At 38.6% G+C, this 19,788-nt stretch overlaps 1 protein-coding gene across 1 annotated transcript in view; it reads right to left on the reverse strand.

The window, feature by feature from the left end:
• MROH2B (maestro heat like repeat family member 2B) overlaps positions 1–19,788 on the reverse strand; it is a 59,341-nt gene that overhangs the window by 16,602 nt on the left and 22,951 nt on the right. The window contains exons 17-29 of the mRNA XM_045566599.1: positions 19,410–19,453; positions 17,434–17,541; positions 14,576–14,692; positions 12,628–12,735; positions 11,910–12,062; positions 9,498–9,524; positions 8,686–8,805; positions 8,397–8,476; positions 3,607–3,742; positions 3,418–3,513; positions 3,063–3,152; positions 2,560–2,680; positions 420–517 (exon numbers count right to left, since the gene is read on the reverse strand). Of these exons, the coding sequence (XP_045422555.1) occupies positions 420–517; positions 2,560–2,680; positions 3,063–3,152; positions 3,418–3,513; positions 3,607–3,742; positions 8,397–8,476; positions 8,686–8,805; positions 9,498–9,524; positions 11,910–12,062; positions 12,628–12,735; positions 14,576–14,692; positions 17,434–17,541; positions 19,410–19,453 (1,298 nt within the window). The remainder of the gene's footprint in view (positions 1–419; positions 518–2,559; positions 2,681–3,062; positions 3,153–3,417; positions 3,514–3,606; positions 3,743–8,396; positions 8,477–8,685; positions 8,806–9,497; positions 9,525–11,909; positions 12,063–12,627; positions 12,736–14,575; positions 14,693–17,433; positions 17,542–19,409; positions 19,454–19,788) is intronic.

Here is a 19,788-nt window from a genome sequence, read left to right on the forward strand (position 1 = left end):
GTATCTCAGGAATGGAAAACCAAGACCATATGTTCTCGCTACTAAGCGGGAGCTAATATATGGGTATACACAGGCATAAAGTGATATAAAGGACATGAGAAACCAAGAAGAGGGGAGGATGGGAGAGGGTGTATGGGATAAAAACTTACCTGTTGGGTACAATGAACACTATTCTGGTGATGGGCACACCAAAAGCCCTGACTTAAGCATTATACAAGGTATCCATGTAAGAAAATCACTTGTAGCCCCTTAATTAACATTTTGAAATAAAAAATAAATGACAGGACAAAAGGTCTTTCATTATACTTGAATGTCTAGACCATTGCTTTCCTCAATAGTGGGGAGTGCATAGCTTACTCATTAGGAAATCAATCCAGAATCATCTTTACATTCCTTGGCAAGACTTCTATATTTATTACCTTAGCTATTTTAGAAGAAATCTTGATCTGGACCTGCACATCATCACTTTCCAGCCCTTCCTGCAAACCCTGCAGTCTTTCCACTTCTAGGTGAATGCCTAAAATCAACAGAGAGAGAAATGAATAAGAGTTCAAAGACCTGCTAGGGGTTGATGAGGCTGGCTATATTTTGATGTGACACTAAATCAGCTGCTGTCTGGTGAGATGGTGAACACACCACACTGAGTATGTCCTACTTGGTGGTACCATGCTGAATACCCTGCATACAATGATCTCATTTACTATTCACAAAGATTATCTAAGGTAGACTCTCCTGTTATTGTCTTGATTTTGGAATTGAGAAAGGTGGGGCAGAGAGATGTGATGCCATTGCCAAAGGTCATGCAGTGAGTTAAAACAGGAGAGTCAGAATTTGAACCCTGGTCTGCCTGACACAATGCCCAGGCTCTGACTACTCTGCTATACTGCTGTTTCTTTCAGAGTTCCATTCTTCAGTGAGCTACCTCACTGGGGAAATTGAAAAGTAACTACTGTGATAAAAAGTTTCCATCAGCAACTGCATAAGTGATTGTTGAGATCAACTTATAAATGCAGAACTAAAGAATAATGATTTTCTGTTTTTTAAATTTGAATATATAGTAATTGTGGAAACTAACACTTGAGCATTTTGTGCAAGGCAGCGTAGCCCAGAGGAACACCTGGGCTCAGAGTTCAGCTACAATACTTTCAGTAAACTTCTTAATTTCAAATCCCTCGTTTCAAAACTAATTGAGGAACATCCATGAGTATTAATGGGCATTTTATTTAGCATCACACTTGTTACTTGTGCCTAGTAGGTGTTTAATAGCACATGTTCTTTCTCTCTCTCTACCATGCTTGTTTGATCAATCAAAGAAAAAGAGTTAATGTAACTGAAGAATGGGATTTCTTGTTAACAAAGAGTATATGAGAAACTGAATTTTTCATGTTTTAGGAAAATGAAGTAGGCAAAAGGAAGAATAGGTAGAACAATAATAATAGGTAGAGTAATAACAGGTAGAATTCAAATTTCTTTCTTCCTGTGAGTCGCTTTCTGGCACATTTTTTCTCTTATTGGAATGGTTCTTTAGTTTCCCTCCCTCCCTCCCTTCCTTCTTTCCTTCCTTCCTTCTTTCTTTCTTGTCTTGGTAAAAGGGTATATTCTTAATGACTTATTTTTCCATAGTCTAAGGGACTTTCATACCTATTCTGACTCTGCTGAATAAATTTTTTCTTTTTGCCTGGGTACTCCCCAACTCCCCAACCAAATCCCACCTTTTGGCTTTAACACACTTTACTTATGTGGATTTTAGAATTATAATATCTCTGTGTTTCCAGTATCAGAACAGTGTCTGACACATGGAAAGGAACTCAACAAATATTTTGAGTAGCTAAAAGAGTGATGATCAGAATATAGACATGAGATGGCGTTAAACCTAGACTGAGTGTTTCTGGCTGCACCTGGTGTCCACAGAACTGTGCACACACAGTTAGGGCTGTCGTAGCTGAAACACCTGCTGAATTAACCTGATAGGATGCCCCAATTGTTGGTTTCAGCATGAGACTGAGGTTTTGAATCTCTTATATTTTCTGATATTGACAGTTATTCTCATGGACTTGGAGAGCAGGAGGAGGTCTTGCTCTCCTAAAAAAACCTTCACAAAGTTCTGCCTCTTAGAGAGCTTTGAAAGTCACTTAGCACCATAATAACAGTGCAATCTTCTCCTGAAGAAAACTGTGTGATAGAGGAAGCATTGCTAATATGCCCACTTACTCAGTGATTTAAATCAGAGACTCTCAAAACATTTTACCTACTTTAATGGATCTTTATAATGCTCCAGTGTTATTATCTTTATTTTAAAAAATAGGAAAATGGAGCCACGGAGGAAAAAATGACTTGTTTCAGATCTAAGAAAGACACAAATTCTGTGATATAATTAAGGCATTAAAAGAGAGGGAGAGAGAAAGAGAGAGGAGAGGAGGGGAGAGGGGGGAAGGGGAGGAGAGGAGAGAGAATCATGGGAGGAGAGGAAGGAAAGAGACATAGATGCACAAAGAGAAGAACAGAATAAAAAAAATAGGTAACTTCTCTTCTTTTGTGGGTCTCCCACCTCTTTCTCACCTTTTATAGAGAGCAGAGCAATAGCTGAGCTAGCAGCCGCCTGGCGGATGGTGGGCAAGGTGTCACAGCAGTGAGGAGCCAGGAGCCCAAGGAGTGAACCTATTTTAAAGTCCTCTGGTGCCTGCGGGACAAAGGAGGCGCTCCAATATGGTGGGATGGCTGGATGATTTCCCAGGATATTCCCAACACTGGATCTTAAGTCCCTTATTTTGTCTCTGAAGGTCCTTAGAATGAAATTTAATCTTGAGCTTTCTCTTAAAATGTTCCTGATTCCTTAAGGGCAGTGGAAAAGTAAGCAAGCAAGCATGCAAAGACAACCAAATAGCTCTATTTTAGTGTGCTTGCTGCAATCTGGAGTTGGGAGGTACCTGTCTGGTGTTCTTGGGAAAGCACTCCACTCTGAGACCCAAGATCCACCAGGCAGGTGTTCTGAGTTCCAGAGGCCTTGGAGATCCCTGTTGTTTGCAAGCAATGAAATCTATTTATTTTAGGGGATTACTTACTTCAATATCATTTGTCAGCACTTTTGCAGTGATCTGGAAGGCTCTTTCTCTTTCCCATTGTTTTTGTGAAACAAGCCACATCCGGAGAAGCTGTTGGTCAAGGAATAAATATACTTCCCTTAGTATTCTTCATACACATTTAGCCTCATATTCTCTCTCTCTGTTTCTCTGTCTCTGTCTCTCTCCCCTTTTTTCTCTAAGAGGGTTCTCACATCCTCACAAACAGTTTTTTAAGTGGACTGACTCTACGTGGTGGGGAGGGTCAGGCTGGATGTGTCCCTGTGAAGAAGAGTCTGGCACGCAGGAGGACAGATTAGGGAGAACAGGCAACAGCTTGAGTGGAGGCCCTACTCACATTAAACATTTCTTGACAGTCCTCTGCATTCACATTGTCCCATATCATGGTCCTCAGAAGTTTTCCTAGAGCATCCATGGATCGTTCATAGAGAAACTGAAATCAAATGTGCATGTGTGAGTCCCAGCCTGAGGTGAGAGTAAAGTCCCACTCCAGTTTTCCATCTACTCAGGCCTGGCTGCCACACACTTTAATGTGCTCCTTGTCCCTGTCCGTCTGGCCATCATTTTTCAGACTTTCCAGAGGTGGGAGGGGCAGCAGCCTCCGAATATTCTCTTCAAGAATATTGAGGTGGTCATTCAGTGAGAGCTTTGGCTTCAGTTTACTGAAACGAGAAGCATGGGGAGGATGGATATTATGATTAATAACAGAACACCCCTGGTGAATTCCCAAGAACTGCCAATGAAATCTAAACACGTGGCAAATGTGGCACATTTTCTGCCATGTTGGGATGCTGAGGGAAAGTGGTGACAGGAGTAGAAGAGATGGGGACATAAAATCAGACTACACTGGTGAGCACAGTGGAGATGCCTCAGCTCTAATTGACTAGAGTGATGGAGGGGTCGTCACTTGCTTTGTGTGATTTAACACTTTGTTATATGATTTGTACTAGCATTACCTGTTTTCTCCACTGTGTGTGTGTGTGTGTGTGCGCAAAATAGAGAGAGAGAGAGAGAGAGAGAGAGAGAGAGAGAGAGAGAGAGAGAGAAAGGGAGAGAAACTATCTCCCCAGCCAGATTCTAAGTCTGGGGCAGTGAGTTTTATCAACTTCTTATGCCCTCTCATGTTCCATGTAGTGCCACACGTACAATAGGTTCTTGTGAATGCACAAGTGAATAAATGATACTGGAATTTTTCTTCCTTTCCTTCTTTGTTTCTTTCAGGTATTTACTATAGACATCATGAGGATATGGAAAAACCTGGACATGATTTGGGAAAACACAAATGTTCAATGAACATGAAAACCCCATTTGTTAAATAAATGTAAATTAAGACAAGATACCTCTTGTCAGCTACCAAATTAGCAAAAATTAAAAATGATGACACTATCAGGGAAGAGTGAAAACAGTTCTCTAAGAAAGGAGTAAAATTCAGTACCAGCTGGGAAACCTCTAGTGAGAGTCTTCTCATCTTTATTGTCTGGCTGACTGCTTTTTAAAAAATTAACTTATTGAGGTATAATTTATGTACAATAAACTGCATCCATTTAAAGAATTTTGACAGACATCCACACCCATGAAAACACCACCATAACCAATATAGAACATTTCTATCATCCCTCAGTTTTTCCTTATTTCCCTTTGCAGTTCATCTTTTCCTCCCACTTGACAACCAGTGATTTTCTTGCTGTCATTAGAAATAATTTTCAGGTTCTACAGCTGCCCTGTCTAAGTGTGAGTAGTCACCAGCCACATGTGGCTACTGAACACCTTAGCTGCAGATTTTGAAGATAGAGTATACAAAGTAATATTAATTATCCTGTTATTTTTTACATTGAATACATGTTAAAATTATAACATACAGAATACATTGGATTAAATGAAATATGTCATTAAAATTAATTTAACCTGTTTCTTTTTACTCTTTTCAAAATGGTTACTGGACAATTTTAAATGACATATGCAACTTGCATTATATTTCTACTTGACAACACTGTTCTAGAGCCTGGTTAATTCTTAATTCATCTTTAAGATTTATTTATTTGAGTTTTCTACAAACTTCCTTCATCTTTGTTAACATGACAACCTGTTATTTTCCTTATCTTGTCTTTCACTATATTTTGTAGAAATTATGTGGGTGATTTTTGTATTTATTTTTCCCAATAGGCTAAAACTCCTTCAGGGCCAGGCCATATTTTGTTAATTATTATTTTTTTTAGAACTTAGCTCAATGACTGATAATGACATAGATGCCACTCAATACTTTCTGAACAAAATTGTCAATTATTATACTTAGAAGTTCAGAAAACACTTCTCGGACAAAGGTATTCATCAAAGTATTATTTATAGTTTTTAAAAATAGGCAACAATTAAATATAGCAACAGGAGGTTGGTTAAGTAAGATGAGGCATATTTATACAACGAGATAGTAGGCAGGCATTAAAATGATTAAAATGGCATTTGTTACCTCAGCATAATAAATGCCATATATAACAGGCTTATAGCTGCCATCATACTCAATAGTGAAAGACTAAAATCTTTCCCTCCAAGATAAGGAACAAGGCAAGAATGCCATTTTTACTACTTATATTTAGCATAGTACTGAAAGTTCTAGCCAGAGCAATTAAGCAAGAAAAAGAAATAAAAGGCATCCAAATTGTAAAGGAAGAAGTAAAAGTGTCTAGAGCATAATGTCCTCCAGATCCATCCATGTTGTAGCAAATGGCAGGACCTTTCCATTTTTTAGGCCAAATAATATTCCACTGTATGTATAAATACCATGGTTTCTTATACATTCATTTGTTGGCAGATACCTAGGTTGTTTCCACATCTAGGCTATTGTTAATAATGCTGCAATAAACATGAGAGTGCAGATATCTTTATGAGGTGGTGATTTCATTTCCTTTGTGTATATACCTAGAAGAATCACTGGTTCATATAGTAATTCTATTTTTAATTTCTTTAGGAACCTCCATACTGTTTTCCATAATAACTGTACCAATCTACATCCCCACAAACAGTACACAGGAATTTCCTTTTCTCCACAGACAACACTTATTTTTACCCATTTTTGGGGAACACTTTTGCCAACAATTGTTGTCTATCTTTTTGATGATAGCTTTCTTAACAGATGTAAGGTGATAGCTCATAGTGGTTTTGATTTGTATTTTCCTGATGATGAATGACATTGGGTATTTTTTCATATACCTGTTGGCCATTTGTATGTCTTCTTTTGAGAAACGTCCATTCAGGTCCTTTGTCCATTTTTAAAATTGGGTTATACATTTTCTTGCTATTGAGTTGTATGACTTCATTGTGAATTTTGAATACTAACCCCTTATTATATACATGGTTTGCAAATATTTTTTGCCAATTCATAGGCTGCCTTTTCATTTTGTCAATTGCATCCTGTGCAGTGTAGAAGCTTTTTAGTGTTCAGTTTAGTTTCGTGCCACCCATTTATTTTTGCTTTTGTAGCCTAAGCTTTTGTTGTAAAGACAATCTTTAAATCAAGTGTTGTTGAAAAACTGAATGTCCACATGTAAAACAATTGTTACACTATATACTAAAATCAACTCACAATGAATCAAAGACCTAAATATAAGAGCTAAAACTATTAAACTCTTAGAAGAAAACATAGAGGGAAAATTTCATGACATTGGATTTGACAATGATTTGTAATCACACCAACAGCACAGTCAACAAAAGTAAAAATAGACAAACGGACTACATCAAAATTAAAAACTTCTGTGTATCAAAGGATACAATCAACAGAATGAAAAGGCAACCTATGATATGGGAGAAAGTACTTGTAAATCATATATCTGATGAGGGGCTCATATCCAGAATATATAAAGAAATCCTACAACTCAACAACAACAACAACAACAACAAAAACAACTTGATTTAAATAATGAACAAAGGACTTGAATGGACATTTCTCCAAAGAAGATATACAAATGGCCAACAAGCACATGAAATGATGCTCAACATCACTAATCACTTGTGCACTATTTATGGGAATATAAAATACTGCTGCTGCCATGAAAAATAGTATGGCAGTTCCTCAAAAAATTAAAAATAGAATAATCATATGACCCAACAGTCCTACTTCTGGGTATATACCTAACATCAGGATCTTTAAGAGATATTTGTACACCTATGTTCAGAGTAGCATTATTTGCTATAGCCAAAAGGTCCCATTGATGGACAACTTAAGTGTCCAGTGACAAATGAATGGATAACAGTATGTGGTATACACATAAAATGAAGTATTTTTCAGCTTTAAAAAGGAATGCATTTCTGATACATGGTACAGCATGGATGGCCTTGAGGACATTATGTTAAGTGAAATAAGTCAGTCACAAAAAGACAATACTGCATGATTTCATTTATGAGCTACTTAGAGTAGACAAATTCACAGAAACAGAAAATAGAATGGTGGTTTCCAGGGGCTGTGGGGAGGAAAGAATGGGGAGTTAGTTTTTCAATGGGTATACAGTTTCAGTTTTACATGATGAAAAGAGTTCTGGAGATTGGTTGTATAACAATGTGAATGGTGAATGGACTTAACACTATTGAACCATATGCTTAAAGATGACAAATTTTATATGTTATGTATTTTGCCATAATCAAACATAAAAAATTAAGAAATGAAAAAAGAATGTTGTTTATGAAGAATTGGTAATAATGTGGGAATATGCAATATGATGTGAGAAAAAGCAGAATGAAAAATCACATGCAGCATAGAATCTCAACCCTGTAATAAAAATGGAAGACTAGAAATAAAGACTTGAAGGAAATATACCAAAATGTGTACCACAGGGAGATGATGGGCGATTTTACTATTTTAAAACATTTTCTGTAGTTTCCAAATTTTAACAGTAAACTTGTATTTCTTTTACTTTGAGGGAAAATATTATTTTAAAAACATGCCTAAAATTATTTTCATCTTCAGGTTTATTGCTGCTAACCATATAGAATGTAATTAGGACTTTCATAAGTTTTTAATTGGAAGATTAAAATTTGCTTATAGGCTAAGATCTAGGGAGAAAAATTTCCTTTTGCACAGAAATTTCAGTCAGCCCTCATATATCAATAAATCTGATTCCTCTGAACAGCTCTTTAGTCTCTGTCAGTCATCAAATGATCAGTCTCTCAGCCAGTTCTGTAACTCTTTGGAAGGAAAAAAAGCCCCAGTTTGAAAGTGTTTATTTTTGGGAGGGTGCACTGGTATCTGCACTGATAGATAAGTCAGTTGATCAGGAGGATGAGGGGGAAGAAATAATTTTTCAATAAGAACAACAAAAAATTTTCTACCTGAAGTATCTAATGGCGATTAAGGCTTTCCACCGAACAGGGCTAGCTAAGGAATCCAGGGGTTCATCCCTAATGAAGTTCTGCAACAGAAGCAAGGAGGTGAAATATTTCAGAAAAGCTCAACGATGCAGCTGAAACCTCATTGGACCACTGGGTGCCCTGGGTCAGAAATAAGGCAGAGATCTGTTATGTGGGACTGGTGAGTTTCATACATTTTAAAAAAGACAGCCCTGCACTCTTGGTAATGGGATACTTAAGAGTCTTCCTCATCCCCTCTCTGCACACTCACCAGCATGTAACTGATCAGTGTCTCCTTGTAGGAAAACTGGAAGTTGTGATCCTCAGCATCTTGGACAGCAATGCCAACCTCAGTGATGCTTCTTGTGAAACTCATTTGCAGATCTATGTCCTAAAGTAAAATAATACATGATGCAAGCCACGGTCTTAGGCACCACACTCAGGTCTATAAACGTGTGGTCTGGGGTTGAAATATGTGCCCAGAGAGGAGTGAGAATGGTTGCTCCCTTTGCTATCTCTACTTCAGCCTAGGATCTGAGTAGCTGGAAAAGGGAGACACAAAGGTCAATCTCTTCCCCCATCACACATGGTAGACAGAAGGTTCCCCAGAGCAGTGGCTTTCAAACTTTTTTGACCATAAACTGAAGCAGGAAACAGTTTACAATTCCACCCAGTATTTAAATGTATGCACAAAACATATCTAACATACAACTGAAATAAAGTGTAATAATACTTACAACTGCTATATGCAATGCATTCTTCTATTTTCTCTTTTATATTATTTCATTAAAAAAAATCTGCTGGTTGTGACCTCTTAAACTGATTTCTTGATCAACTAGTGGGTCACAACTCAAAGTCTGAAAAACACTGCTTTAGTTTATAGCTCACCTTTTAAACTACATGGAACTAGAACACAGCTACTTGTTCTGCCCTAGATCGGGTTCAAGAGTCCTGGCTTTGGAATTGGATTAATTAGTTATATACTGGGATCATTTCCACTGGAATCAAATCAAGAGAATATTTATTTATGCTTGACACACTTCAAGGAAGCATGATTTGTCTGTCTGTCTCTGTATCTCATACCTTGTTCATCACAGACACGCCCAGAATCTGAAAAATGAAAGACAAAAGCAGATACTCAGTAAGCAGCAGCAGAAACTCAGCCCCACAGAAGGACCAGCCGGCGCCAATCATCAACAGTGAGGCAGTATGGGAGCCTTGCCTCAGGTGGTGTTGGGGGCGGGTCCTTGCCAAGCGAAAGGGAGCTGTTCACATCCTCCACCATTTTTAAAGTTAAAACTTGCACCTTGGCGATTCTTTCTCTCAGGTAAGTGATGAATAAGCTTCAGAAGGCGGGATAGAGACTTCAAGCCTTTGAGTTTTCAGGCTTTACAATCAGTTTTCAGAGGTTCCACAGACTTTGGTAAGGAAAAAGGGTAATGCTCTTGGGGAAACGAGGAGTGGAAAGTTATAATATGAAGTCATAGAGCAGCTGACTCTGGAACTGAGAGTACAGTCAGTTCTGCTGTAATGCTTGCCTTGAAAATGCAAAGTTGTTCCAAGGAGATTGATACACTGTATTAGGGAGTACTTTTAGCATGTACCAAGTTTGCATTTGCTTAGATGCACTTTCGTCTGAGGCTAATGGTACACAGCTGAACTGAGCCCTGTGGGACCACCCAAAGCGTGCCCAAGCATCTACCGGCTGCCCCAGTTTACTCTGTTATGAGCCACTCCTGTGTAAATCTGGTGTTGCAGGTGTCTGTGGAATTTAAGATAATCTTCCTTTCTTCCACCATTTCGTAGTAACTCACAACTTTCACAACCGACTTCAAGTGTTTCAAGGTAAAGTGCTCCTTTTGGGGTAGTATATCTGTATTTTTAATTTTTAAAAAAAGATTAGGTTCCCATCTTTTTATGAAAAGTGTGTCACTAATAGAGTTTTTTGAGGGTTGTGCCTGACCCTATTTGCCCCATAATCGCTGTGTTTTTCTTGTATTATCTTGTGCATATGTCAAATCCAATGTCATGAAGTTTTCCCTCTGTGTTTTTTTCTAAGAGTTTAATAGTTTTAGCTCTTATATTTAGGTCTTTGATTCATTGTGATTTGATTTTAGTATATGGTATAACATAATTGTTTTGCATGTGGACATATGTAATGTTACAGAAGAAATCACTGTACCCCAAAATGCATAGTAATATTTGTCTGAATCATCTTTATTTCCCTTCCTCTTTTATTTTCCTCAATGATTGACTAAAAATTAATGTAACATAAAACATCTTTTATTATGTTTTCGATTCTCAGCATTGGTTATCAGATTTTGGGGGCATTGGAATCAGCTCCCCAGGACCATGTTCAGTCAACGATCCATCACTGAACACAGTGATTTATTAGGCATCTCTACTTTCAACAGGCTTTCCAAGCGATTCTCATGCAACTAAGGTGTGGGGATCACTGCCCTACACTCTCCCACTAGCACATACTGATGAGCTCTCCACGAGCCCATTTTCAGCACATATACATATGAATGAATGTCCAGAGTACTTATGTACCAGACATGTGGTTTGTGGAGACACAGAAGGAGGTAAAGGAGCATCGGGCACAGTCCCTAACATCAAGGTGCTGATAATGTAATGGGAGAAGCAGATGTGCACATAGTCAATGAAAGCTCCCCACGCCTGTCTATAAATAAGAATTATTCATGAACTTTTTAAGCACAGAGATTTCCAGCATTTTCCCGAGACCTACTGGAAAATCAACTTCTCTGGAAAATGACTCTTGGAAGCTCTATTTTAAACTAGACCCTAAGGTGATTCTTAGGTGGCCAACCTGGTACTTGTCAGCAAAATGGATGAATTGGCAATGTGTATAAAGCAGTTTATTAAAGATACAAAGAAAGTGCTATGGGAGACAGAAATGATCAGAGCAGTTCCAACTCAGTTCGGAGGCTCCAAGGCTGGAATACTCTAGGTGTGTTTGAGGAGCGTCAGGGAGGGTCAAGGTGACTGGGATGGATGTGGAAGGGAAAATAGGTAAAGTGACTTGAGTAACTTGATGAAGGACATATTTTATTCACTTAAAAATGCACATAGGGCACTTATCCATTTAGGTGGTTTATAAATATTTCTACCTTAAGTAACATTTCTGAGACTCTTATAATAAGGAAGTAATAAGCTAGTTGCCTTAAAGTAGTACAGGAGTAATTGTTTTAAGTTCAAACAAGGGTGAGATCACTATGGAAACAATTGATCTGAGAAAGCATCACAGGACTGGTAGGACATGTGCTGCCCAAGGCCTTGGGAAAGAAACAAATCACCTAACTTTATATCATAATAAATTTTTCTGCTCCCATGTTTTCTCATCTCCCAAACGTACCAGATACTAACTTTCTTTTGGCCTATATCCTTTGAGCCTAAAGATTCCCAGGAGGTGGGCCCCTGTAAGATTTGGGAACCCCAGCCTGGAAATGGAGGCAGCCCTGCTATGGGCATTACCTGAGAGCACTGGCCGTAAAGCGACAGGACTTGGGATACGATGTCTCGGTCAAGCCTGGCGAGAAGTTGCTGCTTGGGAGCATGGAGGGCCACGGCTCCGTAGATCACCATGATGTCTGTCTTGGTTAGGCTCTTTTTCCCAGAAAAAATGCTCTGAAGACCAGGAAAGGGAGACATGAAAAATATGACCTAAGGAGTTTTCTTTTCTCTCGTGCTTTTTTCTAATCCCACGGACCACTACTGGGATTGAGAGACTGGACTGGGATGACTAAAATGAATCTAAAACTGATACATTCTTGCTTGTCTAAATGTAAACAGCCAGGACTGTGCTGTGGGCCTATCAGGCCTTCATAGAGGTGGTCGCTGTGAGAGGCTTTTGTTAACTGTTTACTTGCCAGATCCCTCTCCTTCAGGGGAAGCAGAGCATACATAATGGAAGCTGCTCCTGAGGCTGAGCAGCTGGTAGAGGGATAGACCTAGGCACACATGGAGCTGATTAGGACCTTCTAGATCAGCATTAGTGACAGAGAAAATGGAGTAGACTTGTTACATAGCTGATCATCCTACAGAGCCCAGGCTTGCACAGTTCTGACCTGGAATAAGGACCTGGGCACAGGAGCAAGTATAATATGGAGAAAGAATATTCACTGAAGAAATTAGTTTCATTTGCCCTTGTAATTACTACGAGCTTTGAAGGAGAAGATTATTTTTTTTTTACCTTACATCGATTCATGAAAAACTTTTCCTGATTTTGGAATGTTTTAAGAACTTTTAAAACAATATCCAAGTGGTTCTCAGCACAATGTCCTAAAATAGCTGTTATTCCCTAAAACCAGAAAAAGCATGAGATTTTGAGTTTGACCATTCATTTAGTCAACAAATCTTTATTGAGCACCTACTATGTGCCAGGCATTCTTTGGGTGCAGAGGATACAGTAGGGAGCAGAATACACCTAACTCCCCCTTCTTGTGGAGTGTACAATCCGGAGGACTGACAGGGAAGCAACAAGGAAGGGAAATAAGGGTACACAGAAATTTAGTGAGCATGTAAATATATGGTATTCCAGATGGTGGCAAGTGCTATAGAGATAAGTAAAGAAAGAAAAGGAAATAGTTGGCTATGTTTGGGGGAAGTTTGCAATTTAAATAGGATGGCCGCATGAACAAGTTGACATTGACTGAAATGTGTGAGGGCGTAAGCCACTGGACTTTCTGGAAAGGAGAGTTCCAATCACAGAAAAAGTATGTGCAAAGGCCTCTGAGGTTTACTGAAAGGCTGAGTGAACAATCAGGGAGGAAAGCAGTGCAGGTGGGGTGGGTTCTAATGTGGCCTTTTAGGCCATCCTCAAGATTTTGGACTTTTAATCTAAGATCGGCGGGAAGCCAATGAAGGATTTTTTGAGCTTGAGTTAACTGATATTTTTAAAGGATCATTCTGCTGCTGAAACTTTATTGTATATTAAGTGATTAAATTTTTGAAAGCTGGTAGCTCTTGTTTCATACTCTAAGGTTATAATCCCCCTTGCCCATGTTCTCCCCTCCCCACCTCTCTTGTCTAAGGCTGATTTCATGGCAATTTGTTCATGAATGTTGTTATATTTGGTTGCATAACCTCGCTAGGGCCACAGTGAGAACCCCTAGACTAGACCAGTCTTGTGGACCCAGGATTTTAATCCAGCTAGTCTGAGCCAGAATTGGAGCTCCTGACATTACATGATTGAGAGTCATCTTTAAAAGACTGAAAGCCAATCAGGCTCAGTGAGATCAAGCAAGTCATGTATTAAAACTTTACTCATCCAGAGTGTGTGGCACACATCCAAGAATTTAAAGTGAAAAAGATATTTGAGAAGTTCAAATGGATGTCACAGTTTGTCTTTTAAAATTTTTGAACCCCTCAGACCTTGAATGAGAGCCTTATTATATGCTTACATCTAAAATCAACTTATTTTTTTTCCTAGCTGATAGCAGAACTAAAATGGAAAAAATGGTGTTAGAAATAGTTCCAAGATCAAGAAAGTTTAACAATATCTGGCGAGGAAAATATAATAATAATGTAAAAGCAGATTCAAAATTCAGTAAAGTCTAGTGGTCTCTGGCCATTTAATGTAGGAGAAAGAATCCTAAATATCTCAGAATTTCTGAGCAGAGTATATAACAAAACTGGTGGGCTTTATTAGCCTGGGGAAGTTTGTTTTGTTGTTGGTTTATTATTATTATTATTTTTTTGATACACATCGTCTTGCTTCTCCACATTTATATGTGCTCTCCAGCCTAGGCTAAGGTAGAAAAATGCTTTGCAAAAGCTCTCTAGGTTGTACTTATATTCTCTCTAGATTGAAAACCAATGGTCTATGAGGTTGTTTTCTGCTTTTAAACGATTTTGATGTTCATAGTCATGCTCTAAGTTATGAAGCCAAGATAAAACTTTATCAAAGTGAGAATGAATAAAATTCATTTTAAAATATTTTCACAAACTTGGTTAAAAATGAAGTATTGACATTTAAATAGGGAACTCTCATGTCTCTGAAAAATTTTGTTGGACTATTCTGAATGTATTCATGGATAATTCTGGTTAAGAATAACATTATCATGTGAGCTCTCAGAGGTGTTGTGGGTAGTATTGATTTGTCATCATCATAATAGGAAATTGAGAGAAAGGGGTCCCACCTGTCTTTGATCTCCCAGTTGGTGGGGAGCAATCAGAAACTCCCTAATCTGTGAGCTTACAAAGTTTGTATCTTGGCAGGATGCTAAGGTGGTTCCCATGGCTTTCCAAAGGAATTTCTGGAAAACAAAAGACAAGCAAGAGGATTTTAAAGGTTAGAAAGCAAGACTGATGAAAAGTGAAAGGGTCAAAATAGTCATCTGAAGGGAAGAAGTTGGGATAACTCAATAACTGCATAACAACCATGTACCTCAACTATTATCTCTTCCTGAAAGTGTTTCATTCCCCTAGGATCTGCCCTCCACCTGTCCTCTTCTATACCTTGTGTCCTGCCATTAAAATACCTTCACTCACCATTGTAATTTTTTAAATTTCCTTGTTTGTCTCTATGCTCAGAATTTGGGTTTTTGGTAACAGAAGGTCTTATGCATTATTTCCACTGTACAGTTCCTTGTAGCTAATATTTGCTTAACAAATTCTCATCCAGGAAGCGTGCTCAGTGAAAATAGGCTTATTTTGAAGATGGCTTTAATTTGTTTTCTAAGATTCAAATCATTTATAGCTATATAATATCAAATTGGCATCTCTTTATTTAGAATCTCCATCTCGTCAAATGCAGGAGAGGAAACTGACCAGTTGGTGGTCTACTTCGAGGACTCTGCATGGCTCACCAGATTGTGGCTATCGATGGTCATTATTGATCAGAGGGGAATCTGCGGTGTAGGGGTAAAGGAAAGGCTAATAGAAATAGATGGAGTTAAATTATTACATTCAGAAGAACTTGTGCAGACCAGTCTGACTTGGGGTGAGAGGGGGCCATAAGATGGTAAAACAGGTGGCGCAGCTGCTGTTACCTTGACTGCCAGAGTGACAGCAGCCTAACCAGAGCGAGACTCTGACTAGGTAGCATCCGCTCCACTCTTAGTTGTCCAGGCAAAAATTTTCTATGATAAGGGAATTATAGTGAGGAAAATTGTGTACAACACAGAAGTAAATATGAATTTGGGGCAAAGCTGGCTAGTGTGTATTTAACTTCACCTTGGAAAGAATCTAGGAAAGTCTTTTGCTGCAGAAAAGAATTGATGGCATAAAGGGGGAAATCTGACTTAGGTGTAAAAGGTTAGTCTTGGTGCCTTCCAGTCCTCCTGCCCTGTTGCTTCCCGGCTGATTTGGGTTCAGTGTATTGTGTATTCCTGCTTTGTGACTTGCCACAGAATTCAAGAAATCAGGAACCCAACTGTGCAGTGCAAAAACAGTCACAACTTTTCTATCCTACCTCCATCAGTATCTCCTTTTTATGGGGCCTTGTAGCGTCTTCCATCAAGAAAGGCATTTGTTTCCCCAGTCTTTGACCTGTGCTGGCCTTGTGACTTGCTTTGGGCAATAAAATGTGGCAAAAGTGATAGTGGGCCAGTTGTGAGCCTATCCCTCAAGAGACCTTGTATACTTTGCAGCTACCAACTTGAGAGGGAGTCTGGGCTAGGCTGCTGGAAGATGAGACGCCACAAGGAACAGAAATAAACTGTCCTAGTTAAGACTGTTGTAGACGAGCCAACCACCATATACCCTGTGAGCTGAGCTGAGATCAGGTGACCGCCCAGGTAAGGCCAGCCCAAATTGTCAGACTCCAAAATTGTGAGCTAAAGAGGTGGTTGTTATTTTAAGCCACTTGGGGTAGTTTGTCATGCAGTAAAAGCTAATTAGTACACTCTTACTTTACTCCTGTTCAGTGTAAGGGTTGAGAGCCAACCAGGAAGCTCATTGCTTAAATTGCTCTGCCTACCCATACCACCATTATCCTGGAGTAATCTTGTGGGTCTGGAAGCTGTTGGATGAATGGTAAGACGTGAAGTGTATGTACAGCACTAGTTCATGTGCTTTGACTTGCTCACCAAGTCTTCTTGATGTGTTGATAGGGTTGGTGGGCCAATTTGGAGAATCAGTACTCTGTACCACCTAGAGAGTCAATCAGTGAGTGGAATTTTGAAAATATATAGGAGAGATGAAGATTGATAATGAATAATTTGTTGGAAGAAATACTTAATATTGGAACTGACAAGAGTTAAATATTTTTTCCAGGGAAATAAATTTATGAATGATATTAACGTAATAAAGACCATGATTAAAGCTGCTTTTATGTTGAGTACATGCCTTATGGTAGGCACTGAACTGGGGACTTTATATACTTCATCTCATTGAAGCTTCATAATACTACAGCCCTCACAGGTGGGTATGGTGTCTATTTTATTGATGAGTATAGTGAGGATCCAGAAAGGTTAGATAACTAAACTGAGGCTACATTCGTAGCAAGCACCAGAAACTGTATTCAAACCCCATTTGGAATGGATGGCTACAAGGTGGAGGGGTAGGGAGAGGCTGTCTGGAGACAGAGGAATGGAAGAACTGGCTTTTGAGCATTCTTTTCAGCTCTAAGCTTTTGTTAAATTGCAGTAGATTGTTTCTAATAGTCAGCCTTACAAGACTGGCATAATGGAAACTGAGGCATAGCTGACATTAAACCAGTGCTGTGGCAGAGACTGCTATTTGCCTTCCAGCATCCATTCTTCTTCCTCCTCTGGAAAGAACCCCTGAGTTTCAGTCAGACACATATGTATCTTACAGGCATTATTCCTTCCAGTCTTCCTTGCAGACAGGTGTGGCCATATGTGTAAGTTTTGGTCAAATGTGAAGTAAAGAGAAGGTAGTATTCAATTGTCAGCAAGTGGTGTTAAAAAGAGGGAACTTCTTTTCCTAACTATTCCTGCCTCCTTTTGGTTGCAGTACAGACAAGATGGAGCTTGAGCAGCCATTTTGGATCACACAATAAAAGCTAAGGTCCCCTCTTAGCTGAAAAACCAACCTTCTCAATGGAGGTGTTGCTGTAACTGCCCATTTGCTGGTTGAAATCCCGACTCAGCTGAATAGTCCAGGCCGTGTCACTGATCTTCCATAAGGATTCTTTGAGCAACTGTTGTAGGAAGTGGAAGTTAGATATGAGTGTGACTCTTTAGTGTGCTTTCTTGATACTTTTTTTGTTACTTTGTCTTTTAAAAGCATAAATATATGTTAAATGGGAGTATTCCTTTTCCCTTAAAATAACTGGTTCCTTAAGAACTTTTCTTCTTAGTTTATTTTAAAAACCATTTTCTGATATGTTCTGAATTCCCATTAAGAATAAGATACACAGAATGTGGAAATATTAATAACTCCATCAAAGTGCCTTCCTTTTCTTTTCTCCTAAATAAAAATTGCTGACTTAAAATAGAAAAAATCCAATCTGAAACTTAAATTGAAGCTAACAGTTGGAAAAACTCCATTTGTAGATGTTAGTTTGGCTTATTATATACTGAAAAAAAAAACAGGAGGGAGATCTTTGTAATCAAGAATTAAATGTCTTAAAGAACAGGCACACTTAAATGGATAGGTATATTTTTGCCAACTTCAACTCTAGTAACTAAAGATTCCTGGTTTCATCCATTGTTCTGAGCCAGGTTCAAAATCAGTCCTCTGAACTCATGTCCTTCATTGGACAATAAATAAAAAAAGTGTTTTTGTCTTTTTGGAGGACAAAACTCATTGCAATTTCTAAAATATGTTATTTTTCCTATTTTTTTGTACTTTAAGCTTAGAAAAGTGCACGCGATATCAAAACCAATGAAAAGGTTAGTATGCATTTTCTTAATAGGAGCTCATTTAGTGGGTCCTTTAAAGAAAAGAAATTAAACAGCCTTGGAGGTTTAAGGGAAGAAATCATGTGTAGACAGTTTTGGGAAAAAAAAGACCAGACATGTACTCAACATTGGAAGGGGAAAAGGGACTGTTTTCAAGCCTTTCCAGTAGAGGAAAAAAAACTTCCTTCCTAGCAAAAACAGTTATTTTAAAACAGTAGCAGGGGAAAATCTGGTATGATTTTGACAGAGGGAGGGGGAGATAAAGGAAGCATAGAACCAGAAGGAGAGACAGATCCTACAGTTGAGGACCAGGGGAGTAAGGTAGTCAATTTTAGTACTTATATTGGGTGAGAATCATTGGTGGGCACCCTGAAAACATGCCAGTTCTCAGGTTTCATCCCCAGAGATTCTGATTCTGTAATAGGTGGTGACAGGAAGTAAAAGAGGTGCTGTGGAGAGGACACTGAAAATTGACACTTTTAAGAAGCCTCAGACAATCCCTATGTTGGCGGCTTATAAACTGGAAAACTATGTTACAAGCTCCCTGTCTGCGGGCTCTTTGACCTCCCTGAAGGTTTCTGAAGTCAAAATCTCTGTAAAGCTGATGCCCAACTCCTGTCTGCAATTCACCATTGCTGGGATTTTGTATTGCCTGTGGCACTGTTTAGCTGTAAAGGTCCAAAAAGTTTATGGGTGAGAGAGGAGATTTTTTTTCTCTGGAAAAAGAATACAATGTGGTCCTTTGGTTTTTAGAAATCAGGAAAAAAGACAGAGCAGCAGAGAGAGGAGGAAATGAAGTTGTATGGTAAATACAACCATACAACTTGGTATGCAAATGGTAAAGGAATGTAGTTGCAAGGAGAGGAAAAAGATACTTGAAAATTAAAGAAGATTTAAGAAAGACACAGGGAAAAATATTACTGAGTGAGTCTTCCAAATTGTCTTCAATTCTTAATCAAATTGAAAGCTTAAGATTGCTGTTCAAATTATGGTGAGTTAAAGAGCATTATCCTTAAGTGATCACTTCTAACATTATAGTCCTTTTCCCAAGAAAAATAAATGTTGTTTACCACCCTTTGGGTACTAGCTCTTTTTAGTTAGGATGGATAACTTTGGCTGATTTCATCACCCCATCATCAACAATTAGTCTGGAAGCAACCCTTACCTGAAGCAGCATGGTTTCCCATAGCACAATACTGATGTTCTTTCCTAGAAATAAAAATTGATGCAATAACTGCAAAAAAATCGAGGACTCAAATTCACCCTTGCCTTGGGGTGCTGAAATCCCGTTTCAGCTTCTCCATGATCAGAATGTTTATTTGAGATCAAATTGTCTATGCTGGCAACTTTAAAGTGCCAGTCAGATGGAGAAAAGGTCTCTAATCCATGATAAAAATCTGGACTTTTTGATAATTTCAACAGTAACTACTGAAATGACCATATTTTGACATTCTAACATGAATGAGCAATAACTTTTTAGAAAAATATTAAAAGAGGGTTTCTCTAGATAGAAGAAAAAGACCAGAGCAAAAGTAAAAATTCCT

This window comes from Lemur catta, chromosome 12 (genome assembly GCF_020740605.2).
Source record: "Lemur catta isolate mLemCat1 chromosome 12, mLemCat1.pri, whole genome shotgun sequence".
Classification (NCBI taxonomy): domain Eukaryota; kingdom Metazoa; phylum Chordata; class Mammalia; order Primates; family Lemuridae; genus Lemur; species Lemur catta.